This window comes from Diplotaxodon limnothrissa, linkage group LG19 (genome assembly GCF_057381915.1).
Source record: "Diplotaxodon limnothrissa isolate DT_005_m linkage group LG19, D_limnothrissa_male_GT1.1, whole genome shotgun sequence".
NCBI lineage: Eukaryota > Metazoa > Chordata > Actinopteri > Cichliformes > Cichlidae > Diplotaxodon > Diplotaxodon limnothrissa.
The window spans coordinates 18,685,701-18,708,654 of record NC_140614.1 but is presented as its reverse complement, the minus strand read 5'-3'; the positions used below and the strand labels follow the sequence as shown (position 1 = coordinate 18,708,654).

General features: G+C 40.5%; 1 protein-coding gene across 1 annotated transcript in view; it reads left to right on the top strand.

Annotated features, from left to right (window-relative positions):
* daam2 (dishevelled associated activator of morphogenesis 2) overlaps positions 1-19,361 on the top strand; it is an 84,539-nt gene extending 65,178 nt beyond the window's left edge. The window contains exons 17-26 of the mRNA XM_085342381.1: positions 1,903-2,009; positions 3,831-3,915; positions 4,448-4,554; positions 5,298-5,386; positions 7,799-7,967; positions 8,905-9,012; positions 9,235-9,295; positions 9,600-9,731; positions 15,463-15,633; positions 15,723-19,361. Coding sequence (XP_085198507.1) covers positions 1,903-2,009; positions 3,831-3,915; positions 4,448-4,554; positions 5,298-5,386; positions 7,799-7,967; positions 8,905-9,012; positions 9,235-9,295; positions 9,600-9,731; positions 15,463-15,633; positions 15,723-15,935 — 1,242 coding nt within the window. The 3' untranslated portion in view covers positions 15,936-19,361. The remainder of the gene's footprint in view (positions 1-1,902; positions 2,010-3,830; positions 3,916-4,447; positions 4,555-5,297; positions 5,387-7,798; positions 7,968-8,904; positions 9,013-9,234; positions 9,296-9,599; positions 9,732-15,462; positions 15,634-15,722) is intronic.
* The last annotated feature ends 3,593 nt before the right edge of the window (positions 19,362-22,954 follow it).

Below are 22,954 nucleotides of genomic sequence, written 5' to 3'. Positions count from 1 at the left end.
TTTACCAAGCTGTACACATGTTTATGTTTGCTGTAAACTTAAATGGTTTAACATGCAAGTTTTTGCGGTTTGACACACTGTGGGAGCTAGCGATCACTAGTGGCCACTAGAGGCCACTAGAGGAACTGCAATTTTTTGTGTTGGCTTTGTTTTCAGCTTAATTCTAGGCTCTAGTACTACAAAGGCAGTAAAGAGAGGCAGAGGGCGTGGTGTTGGTCCAAATCAGATAAATGACTTTTAACCAGGAAACACAAGTTTGTGTGCCATTCGAGATCTTATCTTAATTACTTTTTTTCCATTCTCTGTTTGGTCAGTTTAGGCACCAAAGTGGTCACCTAGTATAAAAACCTATTGATTTTGTGTTTTGTTTTTGCTGAAACAGGCTTACGGTTTCTTTAAGATAATTGTTTTGGTTTTATGGCCCATGGTTTTGCAGTTTCCGTTCAATCTCACTGCCCTTGTTAGCACCATTTCCAGCCAAAGCTTTCTTCACCAAAAGAGTCTCGGTGAGTGGAGTAAAACCAAATTTAGCAACAACATTAACCAGTGAGCACGGTGGAGAATTTGGGGGGGGGAAAAAATCCTCAGAAAAATTAACTAAAAGTGGTCTTTTTTTTTATTTTTTTTATTTTTTTATTTTGAAGCCAGTTGGTCTCAGGTTTCTCCTGGCATCTCTCTAGAAGTGCAGAAAACTTCCAGCAAACTATCTTATGTCATACACGCTTCATAAATCAGATTATTTTCCACTGCTTTAAACTAAGGTTAATAATTCTCCAGTGTTAAAGATATGATTTTCATCACTGGATAATATAATGGTGCCAATACAAATGAGTAGAGGGTCCACATTAATCCCAATCATCACTGCCTTATTACTCCTTATCTTGCCTTTTTGTTATTGTGTTGATTACCATAATTACAATAATCATCTTTAATTTCTTTAATTATTCATTATAATCTCAGCTGGAAAAAGCCTGAATATGCAATTGTAAACGCCACATTTCCATCACTGTTACTTCATAGCTGTTAGAAAAGATAAAGTCTCCAGTTACACTTGGTTAAGTTGGCACAATAGCTTTCACCGCTTGTGCAGAGAGGGCTTTAGCAGTTTTCAGTGAATGGGAGTTGTCCCCCTAACCCGGTGCCAACCTCAGTTGGCTGCCAGGCACCTTGGGTCAGCACGGGCATGGAAAAACGACACTTTCTTTACAAGCCACATCTGTTTTACAAATGTCATACTCAACGACCTCAGGAAGAACATTTTCTGGCAGGGAGGAAAGCAGATCGGACCATAAATAGAATGCGTTTAACATGCAGTCCTCTCAGACATGTGTTCTTTCCCCTGGTGCATTTTAATACTACATTTGTGCAGAGCTTACAGAAATATCTGACTGGCTTACATCAAGCTATCAGCCATGTTTCCTGTTGCTCTGCAAAGTTTATAGGTTTGCCTGCATTGGATTTGCAATGGTGACTCACCAAAAAAATGTCCTCGCCCAAGACCTGCTGTAGAGTTTATTTATTTTTTTGTTCCACAGCTTGTGTCACATGTTTTCATGCCCCTTCCCATCCTGAGTCAAGGAGTTTATAATGTTTAATGAGATGTGCGTTATGGCCTCAGAAAACTGCAAAAACAGGTCGGGGGAATGACTAAAGTGTTTGGCCAGAGTGCAGCCTTTTAGTCTGAGTTTGATAAATGATTAAACAACTGCAACAAACTGTCTTTGGTAGTTTAAAGCAGAGTTTCGTGAATCTGTTCTAAATTATCACATTGTTAAACGCTCAGAAGGGGTCGTCTCTCAACCAGCTAAAGATGTCATGCAGATGCGAGGAAAAGACGTTACAGTGTGTACGCTTTGCATTTTATGCGAGCAAAACGTAATCTGTTTTTCTGTCTTTCTGCAGAAAGAGACTGGCTCGATGGATGACATATACGTCAGCACGCGGAAGGTCAAAGAGCTGTCAGTCATTGATGGCAGACGTGCACAGAATTGTGTCATCCTGCTTTCAAAGTAAGGGGCTTCGGCTTGAATGATTAATCATAGTGTATCGCATCATCAGTAAGCAGCTGATTAGCATCTGCTGTGAGATCTCGATGCGCTGCAACTTGCAAGGCTGCCTTTTGAGTTACTCTTATACAGATTACACTAACGTATGACATACATGTCAGTCTTCTGTAAATGCTGTAACAAATTGTAACTGTTATGCTAAAAAAGTCCGGCTTTATTTTTTTAATTTTTCTCTTGAATTAGACTTATAGATCCAGTTATTTCAAAGCTAAAGGTTTGTTTGTCCTCTCACATATACATGTATCGCTGACACCGGACTCTTCTCAGCATGCAAATCTCATATGAAGAATGTTGGCTTCATATTTGATTATTTTCTTCAATGAGACGGCTTTTATTTCTTTCTTTATTTTAACGAGCTTGAGAAGGTCTTTCATGCTTTTATTACATCCAGTCTCCACTACAGTCTGGAGAGATTATTGGTTTTATTTTGAAGTGTGCAGGCTTATTTCCTGATAGTTGAGAAGTAAATGTAGGAATATTTTTGCCTATGGTGACAGTGTTATATTGGATACCTCCTCATTAAATTAAGCAATAATTTTATAAAAAAATATTTAAAATATTATAAACAAGTGAAACATATAGCCTCAGGTTATTTCTCAGACCTGGAACACTCTTAAGCCTGGTTCGCTTAGGTCATTAAACCAGTAGCTTTTTAGTCCTGATTTCTAGATTCATGCCTAGTGTAACTCTAACTGGACCTTTTCACTTAGGCCTTTTTAATCTTTTCTTTTTACTCATATTCAGATCTTCTCTGGAAACCTATCTTTTCCAGCTAATTCCTTCAGCTTAGGTCCAACATGACTGTTTCCAAGACTTTCCCAGCTTTTTTTTTCCTGGACTACTTGCAGCATGTTTGTTGTTTTTATTTTATTTTATTTTATGTTTTTGCTTTGTTGTATTTGCAGTGGTTCGAGCTCACTCAGCCACAGTAATTATCTGCTAATTAGTTTTATAGTGCTGAAGAAATGGCCTCAGTGCAGACCACTGATAAATAAGTAACATTAGGTCAGGGGTTAGAGCACTAACTCTGTGTGGGAGCTGCTTGGAATGATGGCCTCATGCATCTAGAGCCAGAAATGTGTTTTTAATGGACACCTAGGCCATCTGTGAGTGTAACTCAATCCATACATCTTTATCTGAAAGCATTATATAGCTAAAGCAACATCTTGGAAAGTAATGTTCTGATTTCTACTGTGAAAATCCGGTCTATTATTACACATTCAGCTACAAGCAGACTCTACATTGAGTCGCTTACATTATATTAACTCGCATTTATTCAACCCTAGTCCCCCACCCAAGGGCTTTTGAATCCCTCTGCATCTGTACCCGAATCAATTGTCATCATTTAAGATCCACTTGGCAATATGGCTCCTATTTGTCTGTCTCCTAATAGCGCTGGTCCGAAGCCCTTTTGAGAATTTAAGCTCTACCCCCCTCTACAGATCAATACATATGCTTTCTGAGCTCTTTGTGTGTCTGACAAAACATCAGCGTGGTCCCTGAACTCCTTTTCGAGTCAATAGCAAATGACCCTGGGCTACAGACTAGACCCAAATGGGGTCAGCAGTTGGTCAATAAGGGGTTTGCTGCACAGACTAACAATGCTGTTATTGATTGCAACCCGGCTCAGTGATCAGATGCACTGAAAACAGCTGGCAGTGTTCCCGGGGTTTGTCACTGGTCCAGGCTGGTATTATGAGCAATGAGCTAGTCCACTAGTAGTTCTTTTACTGTAATAAAGTTGTTGTTTTTTTTACCCTTTAGATTAAAAATGAGCAATGAAGAAATCAAGAGGGCAATCCTGGAGATGGATGAGAGAGAAGAGCTTGCTAAAGATATGCTGGAGCAGGTATGGTCCAGTGAAAATAAGCTTTTCAGGTTTTTTGCGACTGGTTGGGTCAAAACAATGTCCCTATACTTGCTTTATTATGGGAAGAAAATGTAATTATTGATGATAATCAAGCTTCAAAGTCTGAGGCAATGTAAAAAAAAAAAAAAAAAAGTGAATAAAAGCAGAATGCAATAGTTAGTAAATCTTAATAATATATTTAGTTGGGATTGGTGCATTATTGTAAAGTAAAATAACAAGGTGAAACATTTCGCAAAGAGTAGAAGTAAAAAAATGAGACGTTGTTCACTGCATGGAGTTTAACAATAATGTGTCTAAATGTAAAATAAAGAAGAATTTGCAGATTATCTGCAGTTGCTAATTTCATGATTAGATTAAGAGCAGCCTGTGAAATCTTTGTACACAAGGCACAAAGCTACAATCTGTTGTTAAATATTGTTGCTCCACGGCATTAAAACAGACCCAATTCTGTCGTTTAAAATGCTGCCAACAGTCTTCTGCGTGAACTTTTGGATTCTTGTTGTCTTTCTAGCTTTTGAAGTTTGTCCCAGAGAAAAGTGATATCGACCTGTTGGAGGAGCACAAACATGAGCTGGAGAGAATGGCCCGAGCTGATCGCTTCCTCTTTGAGATGAGCAGGTAAACATAGTGTGATACTCAGCTTCAGGTAACAACATCCATGCTAGGTTAGGCGCATAATTCATATGTTTCACTGCAGTTTTAATTTACTAATTTTAAAGGAACTTAATTTCTAAGAAGCTGCAACAGATTTAATGCAAAAAGAAAAGATCATCCAGTCAGGGAATGGGTGCTAAATTGATAGCTTTCAATGCACGGAGACAAGGGTGGAATCCCAAACAAGCCTCAAGCTTGGGTGTGATTCTTTTTTTTAGCTGAAGAAACTAGTCTTGTTTTGACAACTGTAGTAACACCAATGCCTAAATCAATGCCTTTTTCCTGGATGCTGTTCTAGTTCTCAGAACTCGTTTTTTCCTGACAGACAAATCTATTTGTTTCCTTTTAATGAAATATCACCTTTCTGCTTTGTTTCCTCTGCTACTACCCTTTTGACCACATATCCGCTGGTCTGAGGAACACATCTGGGAATTAGTTAGTTCCTTTTTTTTGCAATTTAATATCCTGAGTCCCTCTTTGAAATCCCCCCCACCCCCTCCTTTGGTGAACTTTTGAGCAAGTTTAACAAATCCATTTGTCAACTCTCCATTTTGATAGGCGTTTATTGGATGATAATGCAGTGAAAACTGAGAGAGGGAGTTTTGCACAGTTGAGTGACTTCTAGCTTTGAACTTGGACTCCCCTGGAGACAGATGTAACTCACCTCCCCCCATTTCCCCCCTCTGTCACTCTTTTCTCCTCAACAGAATTGACCATTACCAGCAGAGACTGCAGGCTCTGTTCTTTAAGAAGAAGTTTGCAGAGCGTCTTGCTGAAACAAAGCCCAAGGTTGAAGGTAAGAACAAACATAACCTTACAGGCCACTGTAAGGTTATGTAAACATGAACTTTGTTTCTTGGATCCCCATTTTTGTATAAAACACATCAGTGACAGTTTCACTCGTGCAAACGGGAATTCACCTCCATTTGTGTTGCCCTGCTCAAACTTGTGCCAATGCCCGGTCATTGCATTGGCTTTCTATGTGCATGAAAATTTTGCTTCATGTTTTCATCAAGGCTTTTCTTGCTACTTCTCTCTGCACCATAGCTGCACATGTGCGCTGATGTGAGGAAACCAAATCCAGCAGGGATTTAAATTTTGTGGCAGCTAAAGGAAAAGAGAAATATGGTTAAAAAAATGTTTAATTATATGAACAGTGAAAAGCAAACAGTGAAAAATTAACTAGATTATTTGGCTTTTAAAACAGAACTGTAATGCCAGTGCCCCTCAGTGCTGCTGCTGAGTAATGAGAGGAAAAACAAAAACACACACAGTTGCCATAAAATGGAGTTATGTATTTGTGACCTATTTTTACAGATTATGTTGAGCAAGAATGGAGCTTGCAGCTGATTGCTTCAGATGAGATGGGGTGGAGACAGTCATAAAATATTGCATAATGGCAGCTTTTCCTTAGAAAGCCAGAAATATTAGTTGACCTTAGATTCGATTCATGCATCAGAACTGTCGTCAAACAGTCTTTTGACGCAGTTTGACAGAAAAATGGAAAAGAAGATTACATTTTCGAGCACTTATTTTCTTTTTAGGGCACACAGTTACACACCCAGAAACAAAACAACGTTTCCCACACTAGAAATGTCATCAGCCGCGAACACCAAGACCAAAGCTTTTTCACAATCCTACCTTTGAGTTAAATTTGTGTGTGCGTGTGCATGATGCGAGAGGACGGTCAACTATGTATGGGTTTTTTTCCCCCATCAAGCCAGCTTTCAGGTTACCAGGGAGGCTGTTTTGGAAAGCTGGCCTATGTTAAGAGGGGAGAGCGTCTCTTGTAAATGCTGCAGCTAACTTCAAAGAGTGAGGGAAAAGGCTTCCAGTGAGGTTCATAGCCATGTGTGCATGCACGTGCATGCACAGGGTGTGTTGTGACTGAGTCTCTTTGAGCCAGATCTACTTTAAAGACACTGCTCTGCTAATCCGGAATGTTTTTTCTGGCCTTTGATGAGCATCACATCACTTATGAGAGCAACGTTTTATTTGCTGACTGGTAGTTCAGCTTGTGTGTGCTGTGAGACATTTGTCAGATTGTCTGGGAACAAGTAAAATGTTACAGCTAATCACCAGTGATTGAAGTAGGAGCCAAAAAGCACAAAAAATCCTCATCCTCCTAGTGGTGAAAATCAATTGTCAACTGTCTTTAATGTCTTGCACAGCTTGCAGAGATTGTGTTTTATGTAGCATTAACACACATAATGAATACGGGCAAAATGCTTTTATTAACCACACATACAGCGCGTGTGTAACACTGTTACTGTTACTTAAGTGACATTTTGCATGTCATGTCCACAGTATTTATTCACTTTGGTCACATTCTAAAAATGTCACCGGTGTAGTAAAACATGCTTTTTAGTCATAAACAGCAGCTTCACTTCCGGTCCAGATCTCTCTGGATACAGACTTTATTTGTTTGCTTTTTTTGGATCCCCTCTTCTAAAATGAATTCGGCGCCTCTGCTTCTGATCCCTCGATGGACTGGAAATAAAGTACAGGCATCCTGTGAGTTGGTGGATCCACTCAGACCTCCAGAATCCCAAAATATTTGCAAACCACAGTTTGTGGATGACCGTAATAAAGTGTTCATCCCCTTTTATTATTCATGTTGCTTTGTCATATACTCTGCATGAGTCTATATTTCCCTGGACCACCCAGCAGGTTCAATAGAAGCCTTTCAGAACCCTGACAGCAGAGCCAGAAGACTGATTCCCATGCTGCATCACAGCACAAAGAACTGCAACAATAACAAGATGAAACTTGTTAATGATTTTCACATTCACACTGAGGTTTCCTCTGTGGAGACAGGGAACCACCTGCACTTTGCCAGACCTTGCAGCTCTCTGGAGGAAAGAGGCTGACACTACAGAGTTATGTTTGGAATATTCCCTCCCTCTGCTGTTTTATGGATGGATGGAAGGACTCGATGGGTTTCCCCACCGAGCTGCCCAGTTTTTTTGGGAAATATTGATCACTCATCATGAAGGATGTTAGAAATGAAGGAAAGGATGGTGATTTTTAGGTTGTATGCGTGTCTGTGGGTTTGAGTAGAGTAACAGAATGGAAGGAGATGGTGAAAGCCCAGAGTGTTATGTAATATGAAAAGCTGAGAGTGCACACATATCAGTCACCAGCTAAATGATGTCTCCAGCTGCAACCCTCTCTCTCTCTCTCTTTCTCCCTCTTCATTTTCCTACAGCCATCCTGAACGCGTCCAAGGAGGTGGTCCGGAGCAAACGTTTGACTCAGGTCCTGGAGGTGGTGCTGGCCTTCGGCAACTTCATGAACAAAGGCCAGAGAGGCAACGCCTTCGGGTTTAAGATCTCCAGCCTCAACAAGATCGCTGACACCAAGTCCAGCATAGACAGGTGGGCTGTCTTCAGTTAATCCACTTTGTTACAAGTGTTGACTTGTGCTGCGGGCCTGCTTGTTTATTGGAGTGACTACATTTGGATAAGTGCTTTAGTTTATTTGGATAGGTTAGTTGACAGTTTTAGCAATCTCGGTTAGCAAGTTGCATTTATAGGACTTATGGGTGCATAAAACGGATAGAAATGCTGAATAAAATCCAAGAATATTTCACTTTCTAAAAGCTGACAACAGACTTCTTGGATGGTCTGTCAGTACAGTTACCCGCACAGCAAGCATTAAAAGTTGTAGGTGCATTAAAAATTATCTAAAGAACACCAGCAGCACAAACATGCTCCCGAGATCTAGTTCAATGGTCTAACAGGCTGAGCTGAATCCTAGCAGGCAGCTAGCAACCACAGCTGGCTGTGTTTCCATCTACCTGTCAGTCAAAGAGCCCACGGCCCTAATAATTCAAACCTTAAGCCCTAATACAACTGAAACAAGTACATTTGTTTCCTTTTATTAGTTTACTTTACACCTTTGCCTTAGGATTAAGTATCTCAGCTCTGTCTCATGTTCATGTTGCAATTGCTTATCTTTAAATGGTAAAAAAAAACCTCTCAGATACTGATGTTGATTGTGCAAAGTTATACTAAATCCTAACTCAAGAGAGCTACTGCTTGCATCAGTTGCATGCACAGAACTGTGCCATGCTCAGCGGGTGCACTCACTGAGCACATCTATCAGTAAATATCATGTACTGCAACTCTTGTGCCAGTGCAATTTCTGTATATGTTGATGTATCTTATAGTTAGTATGGAAATAATAGCAAAGACCTGTGTTTTAAATAAAGTGAGCAAAAATAAAGGAGGCTATTCCTTATCCTTCCATAAATTACTTTGGTTAATTCTGTTTTGCTTGATTCTATTTTTCTTTTTATTTATTATTCGATAGGAACATAACCATGTTGCACTACTTGATCATGATCTTTGAGAAGAACTACCCGGACACGCTTCACATCCAGCAGGACCTCGGCAGCGTACAAGAAGCTGCCAAAGTCAAGTAAGTGTGCAATATTTCACTTGAGGGAAAAGAGCATTTCTCCCTCTGACTGCATGTGGTTACAGTAGGACCGTGTCAGCTGTTACTTGAGTAAAATTGTTTATGATTTTTAATATGTTGAGGAAATTCTTGATAAAAAGCAACAGACAATGTGAGTTGTGACACACATAAATAAACAGCTAACAAATGTTGTCTTCATATTTGTCTTTCCTTCTTCTGCAGTTTGTCAGAGTTGGAAAAAGAAGTGCATAGTATCAGAAGTGGACTGAAGGCACTGGAGGCGGTAAGTTGTTGTGCGTTTGTGTCACGCTCCCTCCCATCGGTTCTTCTCCTGTCTGTAATTATGTTTTCGAGTAGTGCAGAGATGGGCAGCAGGGCGAGGTGTTTAAATGCTGGTAATGTTCCACGCTCTGCGACACAGAAAGCGACATGTCATGTTTTCTGCCACACGCGAACACGAGCGCTACAGCACAAATACGCTCATCCGAGTTCCAAGAAAGCTCAAGTGAAACTAATTGTAATGAAGCATGCTTCAGCCTCAGAGACCGACCAATCACACGCCTCTCGTCTCGTTTTACCCGCATCAGGAGCTGCACTACCAGCAGAGCAGGACGAGGGAACGAGGGGATAAGTTTGTGGCCGTGATTGGTGACTTCATCACGGTGGCTGGCTTCAGCTTCTCTGAACTGGAGGACCAGCTGAGTGAAGCCAAGGACAAGGTAACCAAATATTTAACCGCTCATATTTGGGTCGTACTGTAAGTGTAAGTTCATATGAGCGTGTGGGTGGCGAGGCAACTTGCCAAGCTTTCATGTCAGAAAGACAGAATAGCAGGAAAGATGAAAATTACAGAAACTGATGGGGGGGAAAAGAAACTTCTGAGCATCCCTCTTTGTCCAGCGGGATGACTTTAGGCAGGTCGGGGAAACCCAGCATTGAAAGATTACCCCGTACTCCCCCCACGTCTTCTCTTTGTGTCTGTCTCTGAATGTTAGTGTTTTAAATCCACACACTTTTCTTTTTTACCACTGGGACAAATGCCCTTTGAACCATGCTGTCTCATGTATTGATGTATAGCAGGAGGTATGTAAGTTGAAGATATCAGTGGGACTTTGAGAATCCCAAAGTGTTGAAAAGATTTATGTGAACGCGTTATTTAATTTCCAGGCCTTGGGAGATCTGCTGCACATTTAGCATGTCGATTCTGGCACACTGAAACCTTATGAATCTTAGTATTAGCACATTTTATCATCAAAATTGTCTTCAAAAAGCCAACAAGTGGCATCACATTGTCCATTTGCATATTTTACATACAGTCTATGCCATGAACCAATTGAAAGGAGGACGTGTGTTTCAGGTTGAGCCTCGTCTTTGCTTAATTATTTGTTGAAGGAGGAGGTCAGTAAAAAAAAAAAAAAATGGAGGGAAAATGTTCTAGTTGGAATGTCACTGGAAGAGAAGGGGAGGATTTGGGCACCGCTGTAAAACAAAAAGACCTGTGTTCACCAGCCCAGACTGTGCCTGTGTGGTTGTTAAGTGGGGAGTCTGACACACTGATTCAGTGCTTGTCGAGGCCCTCTGACGCCCTGTTAAGTTTCCAGAGGAATAAAAAGATGGAAGCGTGGGCGTACGCTTCATCCTCAACAAGGTAGAAAACGACTAAATGGAGCAGGCAGCCTGCTGAGGCTCACACAGCATCCATGGCAACAAGCATGTCTGCATGCATGTCAGCGATGGAGATACACACAGTGGAAAAATCACTAGAAAGGATTACGGTTGTTCTTGTGAGTTATAGAGAGAGACGTTTCAAGAGGAGGGAATGGAATTATTTCAAAAAAGCCAGGATTGGTTTATATTAACAGTCAAAGATTTTATATAAAGATAAGCATATTTACCCCGTTTCACCCTTCTTTCTAACTCTAATATGGTCATTAATTTACAAAAGAAACATCATGTTGTGTTTAGTAAGACTTGAAACTAGCAGTGGAGACCTTTTTAACTGTTAAATGATCTTACAGAACAAGGTACATTTTCCTAAAGGCTTCTACACGATCATATTTTTACAACCAGACGAGACACCCCCTGCTGGCTGTTAGAAAGAATGCTTGTTTAAAAAACTCAGCACTGGCTTACATTTTCAGACCCATAAGTTAAGAATCAAAGCTTCATGTTTTGTCAAAAAAAAGTCAGAGAGAAAGCCAAGTGAATGAAAAATCAAAAGATTAAAAGAATTATGAGCAATAGTGGTAAAGGTGGCCTGTTGAAAAAGTTCAAGAACTAATGTGAATTTGGCCACCAAAAAGAACATTGCAGACTGTTCCTGGTCATCAATCTGCCTTCATAACAGAGCTTTTCAAGTCACTTTCATTGTTCATACAACCAAACCAGAGTCCCTGGATGTCTGGGTCCATTTGTTTTAAATGACGTTTTTTCTTTATACTGCTGCTAAACCTTCTCCAACGCTTTCTGAACTGTAGTTTTAATACAGTGCCTGTTTTGCCATCTTACAGGTACTTATTAACTCTGTCTATTAAGTCTTTAAAGATCCACATAATGACCACCCTGTAGAGACATGATCAAATTAATCCATCACAGCATTTTTCACATTTGCCTGTTGTTGTTGTTGTTGTTGTCATTATTATTATTATTATTATCCATCCATCAATCCTCTATCGCGTATCCTTTTCAGGGTCGCGGGGGGGCTGTAACCTATCCCACCTGTCTTAGGGCGAGAGGCAGGGGTACACCCTGGACAGGTCGCCAGTCTGTCGCAGGGCTAACACATAGACACAGACAAATTATTCGCGCTCACATTCACACCCACAGGCAATTCAGAGTTTCAAATTAACATATCCCCACTAACTGCATGTCTTTAGACTGTGGGAGGAAGCCGGAGTACCCAGAGAGAACCCAGGCACGGGGAGAACATACAAACTCCACACAGAAAGACCCCGACCTGATGATGGAATTGAACTCAGGACCTTCATGCTGTGAGGCAACAGTGTTAACCACCGTTATTGTTGTTGTCGTTGTTATTGTTAAAGTTAAAGGGTCTGCTTAAGCTTAACTTACCAGCTAGTAGACATATTTTGCTCTTTGCAGTTCTGTTAGAGCCTCTGACTATTTTAAGAAGTAAACAATTGCTAAATTATTTTGAGTCTGACTGGTTGCAGATATGGTAGACTCAAAATCAGAAGCATTGCTCAGATTGTAAGCATATATACCAAAATGAATGAAAGTTGTCTAGAACCTTTACTCATCTGGAAATACACCAGAAGATGTAACACTGATCGTCTTGCTACAAGTTTAAACTGGGAACCTTTAGGTTTCATTGAGCTGTTTTGGTGCCTACATGATCTTAGGCCAGCAGGTTGTTGTGGCTGATCAGTACTTGGATTTTGGAGTATCTGATGTTTAAGCATTGGAGGATGCTTGAGTCAGAGCCAGCACTCTTTTGAGTAGCCAGAGTTTTTCTCAGAAGTAATGTTTACTTTCTAAGTGCCTCTTTAGCTTGCTTGGCAGCATGTTCGTATTAGCCAATGCCTCCAGACAAATGACTTGGTGAGGCTGACTGTGCATATGCATCCTCCTCTCTGTCAGTTGGGGCTTTTTAGTGTGTCATGCTGTAATAAATGCCTCCATTCAGCAACTGTACTTACCCTAGGATTTCCTTTGACTATTTTTGTAATTAATTAATTAATTTTAAGGTGCATAAATTGCCTCTAAAAGCTGAGTACTGACAGCATTTATCACTTTTTGTGAAGCTGTATCATCTGCTTCTTTCAGCTGCTACCTTTAGGGTAGGGTATCTCTCTGATGTGCTCATTTCTAATGTTGTCCAATCTGGTCTCCAGACTCTCCTCCCTACTCTCACTAGAGATCATAATGTCATCTGCAAACATCAGAGTCTACAGAGACTTCTGCCCGACATCATCTGTCAACCTGTCCATCACTGTTGCAAACAAGAAGGAGCGTAGATCCCCAATGTAATCACATTCCCACTTTGAACCCATCTGTCACTCCTAGCATACACTTGTCCTTATACATGTCATACCCCAGTCTCACCTAACTTTCTCATAGAGCACAATGATTTCTCCCCTGGTACCCTAGCTCTAGATCCACAAAGACACAAAGCAACTGTTTCTGTTCTTCTCCATCAACATCTCATCTTCCAAAGCAAAAATTACATCTACGGTGCTTTTTCTAAGCATGAAAGCACACCGCTGCTCACTGATCATCAAAGGAGGACCGATCATCTCGTACAGGGTTTTCATGTTGGATAAAATATGATTTATCTAATGTGTAAACAGATCAGTCATATAGGTTTTCATAGAGTATTTTTGAACAACAAACACAGTTTTATTATTTATTTTTTTAAAGTCGTAATTTAAAATCTATTATTAATAAAAATAAGGCACAATAAATAATCAGAGAATGCAAAGAGATAATTGGCTCTCTCACAGAGCTTGCCTGTGTTTATTTTAGTGGTTGTGTGAAATGAGCTGCACAGTGTTGTAACTTCACATTCTTCATTTTATTGTGTGTGCAGGAGTACGTGTGTGTGTGCATGCGCGCGTGTGTGTGTTTACTCATTTAGCTCAGACCCAAGGGGACGAGAGGAAACAGATTTGACCAGACACATAATTACTAGGAGAGAGAGAGTGATGACGGTGGGGTTGCCATGGAGACTAGTACCATAATGACAGGATGGTTTTATCACAACACGAGGACCATTTACAGTATGATGCTAACCTCATATAAACTAGAGTCATGTTTACTGTCACTGAACTCTCCCTGAAGATGAGACAGAGGATAATAGCACAGTGCAGAAGAGAACAACAGAGGCTGTTTTTACCTAAAGGGTTTAACATGTACCATTTATTGTTTATTGTATTGAAATAAATCAACCAAAAGAGTAAATATATGAAGATTCTTTGTTAGTGATCTGAGATGAGATATATTTTATTTACCGTAAAAGCTGGGGAATTTTGACTTTAAATGTGACTCTGTGAGAATAGGAAGGAGTGAAACAAAAATGAATATGAAAGCAGTGATGAGGATGAAACTTTAATTTAGTGATGAAACTTTTATTAGAAGCTGGATCAGATGACCCTGAACCATCCTTAAGTTATGCTGCTATAGGCTCAGACTATTGGATGCTCCTCTTGATGCACACTCTCCTCTTTTCATTCTCTTTGTCTTCAGCATGGCATATATTTTCAACATTTGCCTGCTCCCATAGTTTGATTTCATTCTTTGTTGTTTTTGTTTTCTCTTCTCTTTTTCCCCGCATTTCCCACCATTCAAGTACTTACAATAAAAAGCACCATGAGATGGTTTGGTGCTGTATAAATAAAATAAAGTTCAACTGAAATTTAATTAACGAATGAGAGAGTACACTAATAACTAAGCTGAACTGGATTTTGAGAAATCACATGCATTTTCTTCAGCTGAGATTTCCATGGTGCCTTTAGCGATATCTAGGAAGTCAAAGTATGGATAAATACTCATGGTTTGGGTTTGGAGTTTTTCCAGGAGATCATGTTTTTCTCCGATGTTAAAAATGCATTGGGTTCATTCCCCCGTGCCCTTGACCTGGGCACAGGAGAATGAACCCTCAAAAGCCCCCAGGTGGCTTTTGAGGACTTGCTTCTCCTAACACTTGGGATGTTTTACATTTTCCCAATGGAGATAAATAAAGAATAACTACCCAGCTTGTTCTGTTCCAACCAAATGGCCAAAAAAAACCAGCTTCAAATGCGCTTTGCAGATTGTGCTTGAATGTAGCCTCACCCTGAGTGTATTTTGAAACTTTATTTTTGCAAAATTTATAAAAGTGCCCAAATGTTTGGGTTTTTTTTTTTCTTTCAGATGATAGAATGAACAGCTGCTACCCTTTTAAAGAATACTGACTCTCACTTTCACTCTTTCAGTGTGGCCTGTTTATCGTCTTAAACCAAATACATGTGTGACAGTTACGCTTTATGAAATCCAAATTTTTCCACAAATAACCTATCGCACATTATTTTGCAAAACTGGTCAGATGTGTTGCTAGTATCTGCCTCAAACCATGGCCTCTGCGCAGTACAGATTGTATCTTGTTGTGTTTTAGGACTGTGACTGGGCCTGTGTGTATGTGTGTGCGTGTAGTGGTCTGTAGTACTGCAGCACAAAGCTCAGTGTGGGAATGTAGAGCGTGTTTGGCCGCAGGCTTTGTCCTGGCGCAGAGCACCGAACAGCTTGAACAGAACTGGGTGGACATACGGTGGTCAAATCATGCAGTCATTTCTTACTCGTGTATGTGTGTGTGTGTGTTAATTTCCAGCATGAATGGCAGTAGATGAATTTGAAGAGCAGGCTCATATGCTCATGTCCAGCCTGTATAATGACGCATTTGGTTTCAATGTGTTTAAAATTGTTTATTAATGACGGTATATGTGCTTTGTGCAGTTTGCCAAATCTCTGAAGCACTTTGGGGAGGAAGAAGGGAGAATGCAGCCGGATGAGTTTTTCGGGATCTTCGACACCTTCTTGCAGTCGTTCACCGAAGCACGACAGGACCTCGAGAACATGCAGCGACGCAAGGATGAGGAGGAGCGGAGGGCCCGGATGGAGGCGATGGTGAGACACAGAAGCAGAGAATACACCTGAGGCAGTGATGACAGTTAATATTTTTTTTTCCAATAACTCTGTATTCTATTCCTAACCAGCTTAAGGATCAACGGGAGCGGGAACGACGGGCCAAAAAGAGCGGCACCACGGAAGAAGTCGGCGGGGAGTTTGACGACCTGGTTTCAGCTTTGCGCTCCGGCGAGGTCTTCGACAAAGACCTGAACAAGTTCAAGCGAAATCGCAAACGCTCTGTCAATCAGCTGGCGGAGGGTGGCGGCCGGGAAAGAACCGTCACCAAGGTTAACTACTAGGTCGGGGAACAGGAATAAAAAACCCCCACCTTAAATCTGCCATTGCGTTGAGCTTTTAACACCTTTAGTCCAGGTTGTGGGACAGTGACCGCTGACATTGTAGAGGATGTAAATAACAGCTGGATTGGACTTGCAAGAACGGCCGAGCCGTGTTGAAGGATGCAGCGCTCTCCTCTGATTGGTCTTGTAAAGCTATTTCCACTCCGTCTGTTCTGGATGTTACCAGGATGGACAAGTGGACACACCACTGTGACACATTAGCCCATGTCATTTGACCATATCCTTTAACACTGTGCTCAAGGCTCTCACTGTCTATCACCCCAGTCTTTTTCACTTTTCTCCCCCATTCACACATCCTCTGCAAGCTCTCCGGTGCTGAAAAAGCTCTGTCATTTAACTACTGGGCTTTAAAGCACACGGGACATTGGGATCGGACAGTCACACTGTATATAGTCACGAGGCAAAGACAAAGGATTGGTAAAAGGACTATGAAGCGTCTCCAGGCAGATTTCAGGAAAAAAGAAGCTGAAGGGAACTAAAAAATAACCTCGACCATCAGGTGTTCCCCAGAAAAGAGACTTCTCAACCACAGAAAGTCAAGGAGTCGACACGTCCCAGAATGATTTGTAGGCTTCTGAAGGAGTGAAGAAGGATCCAGATTCATACCAACATTCTCCAGGAAGGACGTGTCTATCCCGATGTGCTCAAGGAAACTTCTCAGCCTGATCCACCTGATTTAAAACATGACTGTGCCACATGGGTCAGGCCTCACCTTCACTCTGACCAACATCGTTCTGGCATTAACAGTGCCAAAGGAAAGAGAAAACTAATGTAAATGTATTAATACAAAACATACTGCAATTAGGCATTGATATATATTTATATTTAGATGCAGACAAGCTAATTGCAAAGAGGTCTTTTTTTATGTTTTGGGATTTTTGTACACGCAATGCATTATTTGTTGGTGTTGCAAGTTGGCGTTGAAGTGAATTTCTATACATTTTGCGCTTTATGTAAAAAAAGGAGAAAAAAAAAGAGGTAATCGCTCACACTTTTCACATCTGTACGTCTTGTTTGCACTGCAGCTTTTTTGTAAACTTTACACTCAGAAGTCCACAAGCCAATGACAGCGTCCTGTATGTTGTCAGATTATCTGTAACTAACATAATGAAGGAATGCCATGAAATTCATTTAAAGGCACAAGCTGCAGTTCCTTTACTGCAGTAAGGTTAAATTCTCACTCTATTCAGTATCTCTCTGCTTTCTTTTTTTAATTTTCAGCTTTTTCCGTGGTAGAGTCACACCGCACCATGTGATGAATCTCTCATTGTCATGTCAGGGTATAACAAAACACTTAAAGAAGGTAGGTGGGACACACACAGGAAAAAAACATCAGAGCATGTCATAGAAAAGAATTTGTACTTTCATCTTTTTCTCCAGCTTGTCAATCAAGTCAGTCAAATCAGGCCCACAAAGGGAAGCCAACCTCCTTTTTATAAGGTATTTGAAGTATTTAGAGCAGTAGGAGTGAGGCTGTAGTGTAATCAGTATTAACATCTGATTCTTTTTGAAAACAAAAATATATATATAGCAGTGCACATAGACTGTATTAAAAGATGGATGTAGCATCTATGATGTCACTCATTGGTTTTTGAAGTCCCATTATAAAGCCATCTTGTTCTTTTGCTTGTTTTTTGTTTTTCATTTTGTTTTGTTCTTTTAAGGGTTTTTTGTTTTGTTTTTTATTTTTTGGACCAGAAGTGACCATATTTGGATGAGAGGGTGGAGTGCTAATTTTTTAGCTAACATTTGCTTTAATTAGCAGTTATCTGTGTCTGCTAAGTAACATACAGATGAAGTACTAGAATTTAACTAGTTGTGAAAACTGGAGCACAGATAGTCTGTATGCAATTAACCAGACACCAATCAATGTCTCCAGTTTCCGGAGATGAAGCCTGCCAGATATCTGTCAGTAAAAGAGGCCACGGACCTGATAATAATTATATGTTTAACTTTAATAATGTTTAAATGGGGGAGTTACACAAACAAAATTGTTATAAAGTAGGAAAGTGGCTAAAAAGACCAAAACTATGTTTATTTTTGCTTTAAGCTGGTCATTTTAACATGGGAGTTTTATGGAGATTGACTCACTTTTGGAGCAAGCCTCCAGTGGTCATTAAAGGAATTGCAGTTTTGAGCACTGCGTTGGTTTGGTTTTGGCTTCAGCTTCGCTGCAGAATGTGTTCACACAAAGACGGCTCTAATCGTGGGGTGTAAAGTCAACATCAAGCATACATTTACATGTTAACCATCACATTCATTCAGAGTCAGAAGAGAGGTCTCGACCCACCATGTTTGTATTTCTAACAGCGACTTCCCCAGTTTGTCCTTTCTGGAGTTTTTCTGTTCTTCGTTGTGTAAACGTTCAGTTTTAAGTGCCTCTCATCCTGTTTTCACGTTTGTATTTGTGGCTTCCAAAGCAAACTTACAGAATTTGGTGGGGATATGGCGCCATCTTGTGGCCGATTATAGTGCACTTCACTGACCTCACAACCTGTCAAAAACAGCTCTACCCAGTATCTCCCAAATAACTTCAGCAGGTGCACTTAAATGTTTCCTCAGAAAGGTTTGGGGTTATGTGTTACCTGTGCACAGCTAAACTCACTCACTTCCTTTTATATGAGTTCTTCCACACTTTTAGTTCATTTTCTTCATTCACAGAGAAGCTACTGTGAGGTTAAAAAAAACATAACGTGAGACAGAAATTGTATCCCAGAGATTAACCAGTGAACCAAAATCACTTAAAACTTTCAGACACTTTTAAAATTTTAAAAGAGGATATTACTTGATTTTGTCTCAATAAACCAGCATCTTGTGTATATTTTAGTCCTTTTGTTTTCTAGCCTCTGATCCTTTTTGAGTTATACTTCATCAGATTCTTTAAACCCTTCATTCAGAGCTTTAACCCGTGTTGTAGTGCAGACTATTTCCTGAGGGGTATTGTCAGTATTAAAACCTTTGTGTTGCTACATGGTTGGATGTCTATTTGGCCATTGACTGGCTGATGATTTTTGATTTCTTTTTTTTTTTTTTGAGTGTAAAGATGGAAATAAGTAGCTTGTTTCAATGCACTTTGTTGATGGGACATTTCCATTTGCAGCGAGGGCTGAGGTCCCTCAAGAAACTAGAAGGGTGCAACGAAAGAGTGGTGCAAAATAAAAATAAAAAATTTAAAAGAAGAAGAAATTAAAGATGGTGTTTATAGGAAAGGGAGGAAAGTGAGGCTGAGTATCTGGCTGGGCCGCTTGGAACACTTTAAGAGTCTGTTGAATGGCAGAGATGGGATTTGTGGGGAAACTAAGAGGCGACTGTGGTACAGAGCAGGTCCTGTCTCCTGGTTTGGTGAGTCTGGAGAAAAAAAATTAAAAAGAGGGATTGGGGGGCGGTTGTGGGTGGGGTATTTTATGTCAATACCACATTTCTGTCATTACATGGTGTTGAGCTGCATGCCTAAAGATGGGTGCACAGAGTGTGAATTGTTTCTCCTTTCGTAGAAAACTGCTTGCAAACTGAAACACACCTGTTAAACCACAGCCTGTACTGCCTGAGAAAAGTTGCACCCGTTCTTCGAGCTTGTATAATTGTGAGGAGTCAGTATTTTCATGTTTGGAAGAAAAAGAAAAACGTACCCTCCACCTGAAAGATATACAGTTGGAGAAATAAAAAAAAAGCATTTTGTACACGTTTGTTGATGTTTGAGTTAAGATTAAAAAAAAGATGAAAACATGAGGAATGTTCCATTTTCCTGTAAATTGTACCTCTATTTATTTGCCTTATTTAGTTTGCTATATTTTGTATGTACACAACGCATTACGACAAATGTTATATTAAAAATCAGAATCATTAAACTGTGGTCCGTGTATGATGGATAGTTCTGACACTTGTATGAGAACGAGAAGCTTTTCTTTTGGTTTGTTTTTCATTTATTTTGTTTCGGTTTTGTTTTTTCTCTCTCACCCTGTGTCTTTTGTAGGGTTACAATAAACTTTTGTCCCTTACAACAAATTGTTTTTTTCTTTCCTTCACTCTCATTGGTTATGTCAAGCGTTTGGATCATGAGGAGGATGGGGAGATGCTTGTATTCATTTTGAGTTTAGTGGCAGCCATTCAAATCAAATTCCTGAAAAATGTCAGTGGTTTTCAAATTAACTTGTTCCAATGAGCTTAATTTTCTGATGGGATGTAGGAATAAAGTGGTCAAGTGTCTTAAGAAGATGGATGGATGATTTAACCCTCACGTCATACTTTAAAAAACTTACGTTCATCACCCTGGGGACCGTTTTCTGCCACGCCCGAAAAATGCTATAAAAAGATTATATATTCATATTTTTTTCCACTTTAAATTAGCCAGTCTTTTAAAACTACTTCTCCCTGAAATATTCATGTAAAGTTTTAATTATATTTCGGGGGTTTTAACCCTTTTAATCGCAGTTTAATTACATGAGCGCACCGTTTTTTTTAGCCCCCCAAAACAAAACGAAATATTAAAAAAAACAAACATTTGAAGTAATATTTGATTGTTATTATAATTAGGCCTTTAGATGGACTAAAGATTGGCACCAACCTTCATTTCGATCGCCCTTTTTTTTTTTTTTCAGGACCAGAAAATGGTCTCCAGGCGGCAAATGCTCCTCCTCTAGGCCGAAATCAGTGCATCCTCCCGGGTTAACTCGCGACGATGAACGGGGCATGTTGCGTCGGACTCCTTTTTCCAGCGCACACGTCCGATACCACGTCACAACAAATACGTCATTTCCTGTTGATTAAAAAAAAATGCACCCTCAAACGGTCCTAGGGGCCGAAAATGGTCCCGCCCGATCAGCGGGCGAAGCCGCTGCTGCACGCCGGAAATGAGGCTTCGTTTCCCGCAGGTCTGTTTAAGCAGCCCGCTGTTCTCCAGCCCGGGGTCAAATGTGGAGCAAGGGCGCCACCCGGTGGACAAATAAAAAAATTACAACTCTAAGGCCACTACTGCAAACGGAAACGGAAGCATTACCTATCACGATCGATTTGACCGTAATTTTTTTGCCGTGAAAAATAGCGTTTATAATGGGTTTCAATGGGGCACAAAACGGTCCCTAGGGTGTCAAGTGTGAGTATTTTTGCTGCTAAGCCGTGTTAGGCTGATGTAAGAAAATCAGACTGAAATTTTGAATTTTTTACAAAAACGAAACCGGGTGGCAAGTTTGGCTATGTTACACCCAACACAGCGGAAATGGCGTTCATACGAATGAAAAAAGTGGCACAAAAAGAGCCCAGTATGACGTGAGGGTTGTGAGCTTTATGAATACTCTCTGTGCATCTACATCATCCTGAGGAAAGTATTTGGCTCCAGTGATGAAGAAATAAAGTGGCTCCATCCAGGAAATGGTTATTTGTATGTTACTTTATTTATGCACAGGTCACAGCCTGCCTAAATCTTCCTTAACTGGAGCCAGGTTACGAGAGCCTATTGGACTGCAACTAAACTACAACCAAAACATTTTCCAAAGCACTCTACAAACCCCAGTTTGTGCCTCTCATTATGAAAAAGTGAAATTATTCAAGGTAACAAATGGTCCATGTTTAACCGCTGATGCTGATGAATGTTTGGTTTTTACCCTGATTGATCTTCGTTCTTAGTTTCAGCTTTGGTTACTGGTGCTGGATTTAAATTGTAAAAACATTCTGCATAATCTGCGTGTTTGAACCAATATTCAACCCATTTCTCGAGTTATTTCAGAGCAGAGCAGAACGTGTTGTATAAAATGACAGCATGGTGAATTACATTTCAGAAAGACTGATGATCACCTCTCACTGAAACAGATGACAGGTACAAATTTTGGGGGGCAAAGTGTGAGGTTTGCTCTTATATTAATCATTCTGATATGGTTGTTTTTGACGAGTTATTTAATGCTAAAGAAAGGGCGTGTGTTACCAAGACTTACAGAAACATAAAGTCATCACAGAGGCATCTGGAGTCCTCATTGCATACACACACATATGGATGAAAATTCCATCATCCTATTCACGTTGCAGCTCGGTATTTTCGTCTCTGGTTCCGCAACACCTGACGTGGACCTTATTAGAGTTCTCTCTCTGCGTTAAGCTTGGTTAGCGAGGACCTTTACTGGATACAAACACTGCAGGTGAGAATCAAACCTGCAACTCCTTTTCCAAAGGCATGGAGTCTTACCACTACACTATCCAGCTGCTTTTATTCCTGCTTTTATTTCTGTTTATTCATATATACATATATATATATATTGTAACAGGGAGAGTGTATGAAATAAGCTCTGCCTAAATAAAATGGCATATGTTACATTAAAAATAGAAAAGATGTGTGATAAAGGTACGCCTAGCCTGCCTCCAAACAGCTGAGAAAGAGGGAAGGCAAAATTGACACAACACACAGACAAGAGAGTTTCGTAGTGTAGAGACTAGAGTAGTGGTTAGACCACACGTCTTTGGAGCAGAGGATCGCAAGTTTGATTCCCACCTGGAGTGTCTGTATCCAGTAAGGGTCCTTAGACTAGAACTCCCCCCTACTAAGCGATCAACAGGGTCCGTGTCAGGTGTTGAGGAACCAGGGCACCCTGACAAGAAGGGAGGTACAAAATAAATGCTATGGCAAGGGGGAGCCAGGACGCCAGGTCAGGGGGAGTTATCATCACCCCCCACCCCCATATTAGGTCTGCTAGATGTTAATGCAGCACTGTGTACAATATCTATTGAGACTAACTAGATCACTACAATAGGGCAGCAGTAATCAGTAAGATGCTTGGCTGACAGGGCAGGAGGCTAAGATCAGGGTAGCACAGAGGGAGGTTGCAGAAGTACAGGACCCATACCTGAGATATGCCAATCAACAACTACACCAGAGAAATCAAAAGCAGGACCACAGAACCAAGGTGTCAACAGCTAGAGATGGATGCAGTGGCCATGATGATCCACTGGACAGCCAACATGAAGATTTTTGC